Raw genomic sequence first — 10,932 nt, forward strand, 5'->3', positions numbered from 1 at the left:
GTTTGAGGGGAGTTGGATGACCTGGCAGCTACCGATTTGTTACTGGCTTTACTGATGAAAAGCAGTGGTCTAGGGTGGTCTGATGCAGTAACTTAGGTGTGGAAGTCATTTGAAAAGAGGTGGTGTCACTGGAGAGGAAAACAATACAGAAAAGTCCTTTTTAATCTAAAATCCATGGGAGAGTGATCTGCCTGACATATTATAGTCAGGAGGTTCCATCTCCTGCAACACAGATGAGTCTTTCAGTGGGATACAGGCATCACATAGTTACTGTTGGTGTCTCCTGTGAAATCTTGCTGGATTGCTGTTTCTTTTTCCCAGTCCTCAGACTTAAAAAATTGACAAGTCATGTGTCTGTTTGAGGTGCATGGAGAGAGAATGGGACTTGCTCAGCTCTCTCCTCTTCTTACCAGCACTTAAAATGTTACTCTAGAAAGCCTGTACTGCTGGGAAGGTGGCCATTCTTTTCAAGCTCACAATGAATATCTTTTTTAGAGTTTCATGACTTTAGCATTTGGATGTTACAAGTCCCAGCATTAATCTTGGCCAGATCTCCAGAGGGTCTGAGACCTCTTCTGCCAGTGCTAACAGTCACAGGAGGCTGGTACACCGACCTTCACTGGAGAATTTAAAGTTGTGACCAAAACTTGTTCAGCTCTTTTAAAATAAGCATGCAGGCTAAGGTTTACAGTGTGAAGTCTGAAGCTTAAAATCCTGTTTTAAAAAAGAACCAACTGAGGGTGCTTTGTTGAGACACTCAGCAGAAAGCTACTGCTTGTGAGGTTTGCCTGGGACAGAATGGGCAGTGAGCTGGCCTTGCAGCTATCTCCATCCCTCTTCAGATGGTTTCCTTCTGTTCCAAGGTCTACCACTCTGTAGGATATTGCACGTATATAATTTAAATCAAAAATAAAAAAAGTGATATATATATATCATTAAGTGGATGGTGGCTCCAACAGGAACCTCTGAGTAACATGGTAAGAATGCATGGGATTATAGCCTAAGAGGTTTGCTTCTTTCAGTTTACAAATTACTTAAAGCTTGTATATAGTTGCCTTCCTTCTGCCTCCTCCTTTGGTAAATAAATGCAAACTGTGCTTCTTGTTGCCTCACTGATGGTGCCTTCCTGAGTTGAAGCTGGGGGTGGCTCTTCACACTTTAACTCAGCTCTTTGCTGTGCTGGTCCAAGGAATTGAGGCAAAGAGTAAGAGGTCGATAGGGAAACTTGTAGTAGAGCTGATCTTCCTGCCCTTAACCTTTCTTCTGTTGGTTGTCCTGCTACTTGAGATGACTTTTGAGGAAGACCTGGCTGTGTGCTCTTCCTTGCTGGAGAAATTTGGCTAAGACAATGTTTTGGGATCAAATAGTTTTGTTAGGAAGCTGAGCCTTGCATACATGCAGAAAAAAAAAAAAGTCAGGAAAATGTTACTCCAAGGAAACTTCTCAATTTTGTCAAGTAAATAATTTTTTAAATATCAGTTGTATAAAATGCTTATTTCAAGTTGGCAGTTTTCTCTGTGTGAAAAACTACTGTCAGTTTTTTATTGAAAATGGTAACTTTTTGTCATGACACTCAAAATCAGCACCTTTCTGGACATGTTTGGCAAAAGATTTTTGTATCTAAAATGTGCATCGTTTCGGTTTGTAGTGAAAGCAGTTGTCAATCTCTAATATCATGTAGCAAAAAAATCACACTTTCAGTTTCAAAGCCTCACTCAGATCCAAGGAACAACAAACTGAGTCCCAAATGTATTTTTTGAACAAAAATCTCTTTGGAGAGAGAGAAAATTGTAGTGAGGGTTTTTGGATTCATTAAAACATAACAAGGGAGAGGAACAGAGAAAGAAATGGATAGGAAAAGTCTCATTCCCATCCTATTCAATGTTTCTTCTGGTTTTTTTCCTGATTTTGTCTCTTAACAAAACAACTCCTCCTGAACAAGAAATTGGGGAGCACTGTTGCTACGGCAAATCCTGGGCTGAATTCCCAGCCATGAACCCTATTTCAGTGCAGCAGAAGTGGAAGCATAGTCCATGGGTATGACACCAATGTACTCATGAGAGCCCAGAACACCTACAGCACTGTGTCCAAATTCACGGCTTTTCCATGAGAAGTCTGGGCAGTCTTGTGAGCAGCTAGGAGGGGACTGAAGAGCAGCTTACCTTGAAGCAGGATTATTCCCCTCCCTGTGCATTAGACTTGGCTGGAAAAAGAGGGAGGAGAAGGTAAGGTTAGGATGTGAGCTGAAGGGAAGCTCAGAGCAGGTCTTGTTTTTCCTGTCCTTTCTAAGGCATCAGTTGCCTTAAGAGAATGAAAGATTGAAAGATTTTTTCTTCCTTCTTGTGCAGTTGCTGGTTAATGGCCACTGTCTGCATCATCATTTTCCAGGGATCTGTAAAAGTTTTACCACCTGCTTTCTCCCCCTTTAAAGCCAGCCCCCAAAGCAGACTTTCCACAGCTTTTCCATAAGTCATGTGAAAAAAAATGACATAGGAGGTGAAATTGGGATAGATTCCTTTATTATTATTAGAAATATTAGAATATTAGAAATATTGTCCCTAGCCCTCACTCCAGGGAAAAGTGGCAGTGGTATCAACATCTACTATCAAACCTTGTCTTATCACGAGGAGGTGCTACCCTGCATCTTTTTAAGGCTTCTTTCCTTGAAATGTGATGCAAATGTTAACAGAAATGAAACTGACTGAGACTCCCAGCCTTTGTAGCAGGATTGTTGAGTATTGATTGTTTAGATCCTTGAGCAGACAGGACGTGCTGGGGGTGCCCATTCTTATTCCCAGCCCCATGCATGCAACAGTTCTTGGGGCTGCTGGCACCTCCTCTGACTGACACCACAGTGCCTCCCGAGATATCAACAGCATCCCTGTGCAGACGTGATGCCACATTACTCAACAAGTCCCGTGTGCCTAGAGTGCCTCGGGCATGCTGCAGAGGCATAGGTCTGTCCTGGGGTGCAAAGGGGCGAGGTGTCCTGAAGCTGTCTGGCCAGGCTCTGCATATGCTGCCTGGAACGTGCCCCTGGCCTTCCACCCAGGAAATGCTGGACAGAAATATGGGGTCACTGCTTTCTGAACGCAACTGATGGCACTTAGATTAGCTCTTTAAGTCTTGCTATGGGTCCTGATACACGTGATTTGAATTTCTAATGCTGGAGAGAAGGAATGAAAAACCCCCAAAAGGTTTGTTGGGTTTTGGGTTGGTTTTAGTTTTTGGGGGTTTTTTTGGTTTGGTTTTTTTTTTTGGAGTTGGTTGGTTGGTTGATTTTTTTTTTTTTTTTTTTTTAGAGGGCTGTTGTTTTGTTTGTTTGCTTTCAGATGTGCTAGGTTCTTTGTATTAAAGATAAATTCATGTTTTCCCCTTGACTGGCTAGCTTTGCACTCTTGTCAATACATCTTTCATGTCTAAGATTGTCTGTATAGAAGTTGGAAGATATGGTGAGTTCTGAACGCCAACAAAAAAAATATTTAGGTCTCCATCTATATTCAAGTGCAATTAATTGTAAATGCTTCCAGGTATCTAATCTCATTCTTTGTTCCTGGTAACTGTTTTCACTTTGAGCCTTTAAAAGAGCCCTAAACAGAAAATCAGACTGATGTTCAAAACTGGAAAGTCTGCAAACAAACTTTAGGTTAAAATGGGGTTACTCAGATTTGGCTTTATGCAAAAATAATCAATTAAGAAGCTTATAACTCAGAAACTCCTGTTTGAAATGTGCACTGCTGGACAGGGGAGGGAAATAAAAGGATTATATAAAAAAAGTCTTTCAGCATGAAATGTCATTTGTTCTCCATTTGAAAACCCAGGTACATTAATTGGCTCTTCTGAAATCCTTTCTTCCTGAGGTCAAGGAGTTGATAGCGTTAAAAGAAAAATAAAAAGGAAGAAAAGCTGAATGGCAGTTTAAATTCTCAGAGCGGCTTCCCGCACTCGCTGAAGCCCTTGTGTTCCTCCACGCCGCTGCAGTAGCGGGGCAGCAGGTCCCTGTGCGGGCGGGCCGGCAGCAGGGCGCTGCCGGGCAGGTGGCCGGGCAGGTGGCCGGGCAGGCCGCTGGCGGGGCCCGGGCCGGGCGGCAGCGGCCGGGGCACAGCCTCAGCCCCGGGGCGCCATCTTCCCAAGGGCAGCTTCGGCTGCTGGTCAGGGCTGCTGGGAAAGGCAAGCGGGAGAGGCCATGGTAAGGGGGCTGCAGCCCACCCCGGCGATGCTGAGGCAGGGCCAAGGGGAGTCTTGGGCCTCTGGCTTCCCTCCCCCTTGAAAAAGAGCAGGTGCAAGGCTTCCACTGCTGATAGGTGCTAGGTGGGGAGCACGTAAGAGGGTGAAGCAGGGGTTTGACTGCCCAGGAGATGTGAGCTTTTTTACAGCTGGCTGCTCCTGCCTCCGGGTAGTCTGGGAGCAGCTCTTGCCCTTGTGTGAGGAGCTTGGGGGGGCAGCGGCAGGGAGAGGTGCTGAGCGGTACCTTTGGAAAGCCAGGTTATTGCAGCCTGCGAATGCCCCTGGGAACACAGAGCTGGAGAGGGCCGAGAGGTGGTAATCGCGCCGGTGGTAGTGTTTGAGTCTCCCGAAAGCATTCCTGCCCCCCTCGGGGGCGGAGGGGTCACGCTTCCGTCCTCTGCCTTTCCTTCGGTGCTGCTGCCTGCAGGGTGGTGACAGAAAGATGCCCATGCAGATGCTTTCCTTGTGCTCTGTGGTCTGGCTTTTATTTACTCACACCCCTGGAAGGATCTGGCATGTTTGTATCCTAAGACAGCTTAGGATGTCACCCAGTGATTTTTACTCCCTTCCTCTGCTCCCAGAGGAAAGGCCTGATGTCGTTTCAGCCCTGCACAAAAGGGTTGCATCACCTAGGGAAGAGCAGGCCCGTGGGGAGAGGTATGACTGGTGCCTGCTGAAAGACTGAGATGCTCTCTCTTGCTGGAAGGGTTTGGGTTTTTTTTCCTCCTTGTCCTTGTGCACTTCTGATAATGAGTTAGGCTCTTGATTAAAGGTGCATTCCTAGGCTGCACGGTCCCTAAGTGTTACTTAATCCCTTGCCCAGGATACAAAAGAGGTCCTGCTGGACTGTAGGGTAGGCCAAGAAAACTGGGCAGTGCTGCTGCAGAGATGATGCTCTGTGAGTGAGGTCTTGGCACCTCTGCTTGTCCAATCCTGCTCCCTACCATGACTTTTCTCCCAGTTCTTTCCAGAGGAGAAAGCTCCTTCTTTCCCTCCCCCACCCTGGGCTGTGTGCAGGCAGCTGCACTGAACTTAGCCTCCAAAAAGGGATACTCCTATCAACCATCTTCCATGTATTGTCAGTTCCCTTCTTCCTCTGATAATGGGGGGCTTTGTGTAAATCACCAAGCTAACAGAATTGTAGAATAATTTGGGCTGGAAGTGACCTTTAAAGGTTGTGTGTCCCCACTGCAATGAGCAGGGACACCTTCAACTAGATCAGGTTGTTCAGAGTTCCATTCAATCTGACCTTGAATTCAGGGATGGGACATCTGCAGCTTCTCTGGGCAACCTGTTCCAGTGTTTTACCACCCTCGTTATACAAACCATCTTCCTTATATTCAATCTTAGTCAACTCTCCCTCACTTTAAAATAATTGCCCTTTGTCCTATCATAATGGGCCCTGTTAAAAAGCTTGTACCCATCTTTCTTGTAGGGTCCCATCAAGTACTGGAAGGCTGCTGTAAGATCTTCCTGGAGCCGCCTTCTCTGCAGCTGGAATGCCAGCTTGCAGCCTTTCTCATAGGAGAAGTGCTCCAACCCTCTGATCATCTTGGTGGCCTCCTCTGAGCCTTACTCAAACAGGTCTGCATCCTTCTTACTTTGGGGACCGCAGAGCTGGGTGCAGCACTGCAGATGGGGTCTCAGCAGAGCAGAAGGGCAGAATCCCCTCCCTCACCCTGCTGTCCAGCTGCTTTGGATGCAGCCCAGGATACAGTTGGCTTTCTGGGCTGGGAGTGCACATTGCTGGGTCATGTCCAGCCCCTCACCCACCAGAACCTCCAAGTCCTTCTCAGCCGGGCTGCTCTTGATCCCTCCATCCCCCGGCCTGTGTTGATATCTGGGGTAGCCCGGACCCCGGTGCAGCACCTTGCACTTGGTCTTGTTAAACTTCACGAGTTTTCCATGGTCTCACTTCTTGAGCTTGTCCAGGTCCCTCTGGATGGCATCCCATTCCTCAGGCATATAACAGGAGCACCCCCTCTGCAATCAGCAGCAGCATCCCCACTGCCAAAAACCCCTTCCAAAGTCAAACATACCTTGGCTTTGGAGCAGTGGTTTAACTTCTCTTATGCTTGGTAGTTTCAGATGTGTGAGCAGGAGGGTTGTGAAAGAGCACGGGTGGGTCCCAAGTGTCCCGAGTGGTCGCAACCCGCGTGTCTCAGCAGATGGCAGCAGCGACACTCCTTCAGCTCCCGCAGCTGCTCCTCACTCCTGCGAAACCCACCCCACCGCTCCCACACCACCTCCATACTCACCCCGCGCGGCTCTTCCTCGCCCTGTCCCGCCAGCAGCACACGGCGAAGGAGACGGACAGTGCCAGGATGACGGCTCCGCTCAGCAGCGAGGCGGCCACCGCCACGCGGGACCCGGTGTCCGAGGGCTGCGGGGCGGCTGCGGGCAGGGGGCGGGGGCGGTCAGCAGGGCCGGGGAAGGGGACCCCCCCTTACCCCCGGCCGCCGTCCCCCTTGCAGGTAACCCCAAAGTGATGTTACAGAGAGTATTTATTAATAACCCTTAAAAAAGCTAATGGTGAACGTGGGTGATGCCATGCCGGCTCAATACACCAGAAAGTTAATGGAAAAAAACCCCATATTAACACGTCATATTTTCTTCAGATAATTCATATAAAATAATAACACGGGGCTGAAAATATCAAGCATTTGATGTGGCTTGCATAAAGCGTAAGGGTAGTAGAAATTAAGCCCGAGAAAATGAAAAAAGGTTAAACAGGAAAAATAGAAAAAAAATTAAAATGTAATAAAGTTAAAAAGGGAGAAAAGTTTAAAAGGAAAAAGGGAAAAAAGTTTAAAAGCATAAAAAGTTAGAAAGGAAAAAAGTTGGAAAATATAAAAAAGGCATTTAAAAGGGACAAAGAAAACAGCTGAAAAGAGAAAAAAATTAAAAAGTACTAAGGAGGGCCACTTGCAGCTGGCACATGCTCAGCATGTCCCGGGTTATTGTGAAGTTCAGTGTTCCTCCTGTTGTGAGAGCTTCTGGCAGTGCCCTGGACTCCCTGTGCCTGGCACCAGGAGTCGGGTCTCAGCCGGTACCAGGTTTTGACCCAGCCTGATGCCTTGAGCAGCAGTTACTGGCAGTGAGGGAAGGTCTGGTTATCTGCTGAGCTGATCCCAGGTGAATTCACCCTCTGGCACCCCCTGCCTCCTGCAGCTTCTGAAATGCTGTTGCAGTGACCCTGCTGGAGCAGGCATTTCACCGGTGCTGACCACAACTGACTGGGTCAAGCTGGACCTTCGCTGTCCCTGTTCGGGGTGGCGGGGTCACCCCACGTCCTTCTGCCCTCGCTGGCTTGGTCAGAGTGAGGCAGCCCCCGTGTGAGGGCCGGTGGCTGCACGTCCCCACCCGAGTTAGCGAGTGTATGGCGCTGCCCCCGCGCCCCGCTGAGCCCCTGGGGCTGGGCACAGGGGCCGGCTCCCGCCCGAGGGCTCCTTACCCTGGCACTGGGGTGGGGGGTGGCTCCAGGACGAAGTACTCTCCTGGCGGAGGCAGGCGAGCCTCTCGCTGCCCACCAGCTGGTATCCCTCCTGGCACCAGTACACGAGCACCGAGCCCAAGGAGACGCCTGAGCCTCCTTCCACGTAGTAGTATCCATAGCGTGGCGGGGGGAGAGCTGTGCATGGCACTGGGGGAGAAGGGGACACGTTAAGCGTAGGTGGTGACAAAGACCCCCCCCAGTGATGCTTTCGAAAACGCTGCCAGGCCCTGTGTCACTCCTGCGGGACCTGCAAGTCTCTGGGATTTTTTAATTGGTTGGTTTTTGTGTGTGGGTTTTTTTTTGCATTGTCCATAGGAAATACATTAGAAACTCTAGCAGCTTTATTTGAAAAATAAGTTTTTCAGTTGCAGACTCTCCAGTGTGAGCAGCTACTGAACAGCAGAAGTGAGACTGGAAAGGTAGAGGTTGGGGAGAGTATGCAGAGAGCAATTTTTAGGAAAGAAAAGAAGAGAATGTTTTTTCATAAGACAATATTCTGGGAGAATATTGTTGGTTGGAACTCAAATCAAAGAAATATTACTCTCTGCTAGAGAGAGCTGCTTTTTTCATCCCAGCCTTTAATTTTTTAACTAGTTTGTAACCCACAGCTATTCAGACCTACTTAGTTATTTTGCTTAGACCATCTCTTCTGCATTGCACTAATACCTAGGGAGAGCCAAAAGTGAGGTGGGCTTCAAAAAGAATGCCAGTCTGACTGGGTGCTTGCCAAAACCCCCCCTGGGTATTCCACCGTAAGGCCAAGAAAATTTGGTTACAGGTATCGTGGCTATCAATATCCTAAATGAAAGGAAAATGCTCTGATCAACTCTAATTTAATCAAGCTTAAAACCTGCAGGCAGAAATGTGCTTTATCTAGCTTAGGGGGAGCTTCTGTGGGGAATTCCAAGTGGAATAGTAAAGCTAATGTGAGAAAGAGGTTTCCCTCTGCTTTTACTGAGGTGGTGAAGGCTTCTACTCCAGTGGGGCTGATAAGAGACACGTCAGGTTGAGTAAGATCAGACTATGTCTAATTTCAGCAGTGCTGTTAACGGGTGGTGCAGAGGTCTATGAGTTGATTCAGCGGTGCCAGGGAGGCTGCTGAATGCCTGGACTGGATCTCTTCTATGGTTACATTGTCCAGCACTGGTTGCCAGGACCTTCCCGCACAACCACCGTGATTTGGAGTATGACATGGGCTCTCTGAGCTGCTGCCAGCCCTGGGTGGGTGGTCACCCCACAGCAGCCCTGAGGCTGTGTACCACTCGCTGGGGAATGGTGTGTGCTTTGTCCTGGAAAGTGGATTAAAGAAAAATAATCACCCTCAGCATTTGGAGATTATTTATGCTTTAAAAAAAAAAAAAAAAATCTCCATTTCTTCCCAAGGGTCCCAGCTCAGCCTCTAGGGATAGCGATGTGTTCAGTGCACCCATACCCTGAGCAGACAGCTGGTCCATCATCATATGCATAGATGTTAACACGAAGGAGGACTTTACTTTCAAAGGAAAACATCAACTGTTGAGTTTCCTCCCTGTGCCTTCTGACGGCTTCTGATGTGACACATCTCTCCCATATCACAGAAGCTTCTGTGGCCCCTACGCATGCCTTGGGAGTGCCGCTGTGCCCTTCATCACCACGTCCCTGCGCCCTTCCCCCTGTGTGCCTGCACCGTGGGGCCCCAGGCAGCCCGCAGAGGGAGAGGCGGGAGATCGCTCATTTAAGTACCTGAGATGTTGCTGCGCACATCGGTCCCGTTGGCAACGTCTCTGGGCAGCCCCTTTCTGATGTGTCCTGCACCGAGTGAGGCGGTCCCGGGCCCAGCAGCATCAGTCCAGGCAAAGCTCAGGCAGCTCCAGGGCAGCAGGCAAAGGATGATGCATTTCCCGAACCTTTGTCCCGTCATGGTTTGGGGAAACACAGCACCATTGGGCGCCTGGCCGCCCCGAGTGCCTGCGGTTTCCCTTTGCGTCTGAGCAGGAGTCAGCTGGGCTCTTAGTGCATTAAGCCCTGAGCAGCAAAGCTAGCAGCCGCTCTTCCCTCCGCGTCGGCACAAGCCCTGTGTCCCTGCTCCTAGCACTGCCAGCCGTGCTCTGGCCACTCGGCTCCAGAGCCCCGCGGAGAAAGAAAACGGGTGTGGGAAAGGGAGTGAGAAACAGCAAACCCGTAGGATCCATTCTTTACAGCCCCCTCTTGCAGGGACTGGCTGTTAACCTCTTTCCAGGTGCTGGAGCTGCACATCAGGAACCCTCCTCCTTCTCTTCCTCCTCTACCTGCCAAAATCCATGCTCGAGCTCACTGCTGAGACTCTTGAGCTGCAGACCCTCCTGTGCTCGTCTCTTCCTTCATGCCAGAACGTAGGGCTAGTTTTCTGTGGAGTGGGATATGAGCCATGGGAATCAAAAGGGTATCATAGCAGCAATTCTGCCAGCTTTGCCACTATGGGAACTGCAGAGAGATCTGCTTTTCCTTTTCCTTTTCTCTGCTTGGCATCTCTCTGCTGTCATTTCAGACTCTGATTATTTTATGATGTTTTAAAGCTGGAGGGGCTGTAGTAGCAACCAGCTCTTGCCTCCTGGAATGTAGGTTGCTCCTACCTGCCCCTACTTGCCTGGTCACTTGTGTACACCCATGAAGAGAAAAGACACTGCACGTTGCCGGAGAGCTTAAGAGCAAGATGTTTTGGAGCAGGCAATGCCTTTGTGCCAAGGCTCTCCCCAGAAGCCAGTACATCAGCTGTGTGACCAGCAGGACTTTGGGGTGACTTTTGGAGCATCCCCTGCTGTGGCATCCCCTTCCTTGCATCCCCTGGAGCTCCCCTGCGGGTGTCCTTTGCCCCTCCTGTACTGCATCCTTGCCTGTCCTGGGCCAACCTAGAACTTCCTGCAGGAATGAGGATTAGAGGCTGTTATTCACTAGTAGCATTGGCACAAATACAGCTGTGCAGGGAGATAGGTCAGTTTTTGTTCATTTCTCTTTTTATATCTGTGGCCTTTAGCTGTAGCCCGTGTACTTGGCTGCCTGTGGCTGCCCCAGTGGGTTCTGAGGGGGGGAAATGTTACTTGGGATGTGTGAGCAGCTTCTATTTCTAAAGCCCAAGAGTGGTCTTAGTGTGCTTTACATCTTAGTGTGCTTTACTGTAGTGCATAAAGGAGAAATAAAAATGTCAGACAGGCTCAAGCTCTTGTCACATCCCATCCCAACACAGGCATGCA

At 49.0% G+C, this 10,932-nt stretch overlaps 1 protein-coding gene across 2 annotated transcripts; it reads right to left on the minus strand.

Annotated features, from left to right (window-relative positions):
* Window positions 1-3,257: 3,257 nt before the first annotated feature.
* Window positions 3,258-10,932, minus strand: LOC121663998 (sushi domain-containing protein 3-like). 2 transcript variants are annotated; one of them, XM_042026955.1, is made up of 5 exons: window positions 9,446-10,932; window positions 7,682-7,870; window positions 6,486-6,621; window positions 4,472-4,648; window positions 3,258-4,158 (listed from the first exon to the last, which is right to left on the minus strand). In XM_042026955.1, exons 1-5 carry the CDS (start codon window positions 9,621-9,623, stop codon window positions 3,927-3,929), a joined length of 912 nt encoding a protein of 303 aa, XP_041882889.1. In that variant the 5' UTR covers window positions 9,624-10,932; the 3' UTR covers window positions 3,258-3,926. The 2 variants fall into 2 exon arrangements, with proteins under 2 accessions (XP_041882889.1, XP_041882880.1); XM_042026946.1 differs by having other exon boundaries at window positions 3,258-4,161; window positions 9,446-10,931.

Source organism: Corvus kubaryi, unplaced genomic scaffold, assembly GCF_017639235.1.
Source record: "Corvus kubaryi isolate FWS band 111438036 unplaced genomic scaffold, C.kubaryi_AGA036_p1.0 129, whole genome shotgun sequence".
Classification (NCBI taxonomy): Eukaryota; Metazoa; Chordata; class Aves; order Passeriformes; family Corvidae; genus Corvus; species Corvus kubaryi.

Coding starts and splice junctions, on each gene's coding strand:
- LOC121663998 (XM_042026946.1), bottom strand. CDS start 9,623: ATGACGGGACAAAGGTTCGGGAAATGCATCATCCTTTGCCTGCTGCCC. Junction 7,871..9,445: donor TGTGCGCAGCAACATCTCAG/GTACTTAAATGA, acceptor CTTCTCCCCCAG/TGCCATGCACAGCTCTCCCC. Junction 4,649..6,485: donor GCGAGGAAGAGCCGCGCGGG/GTGAGTATGGAG, acceptor ACCACCCTGCAG/GCAGCAGCACCGAAGGAAAG.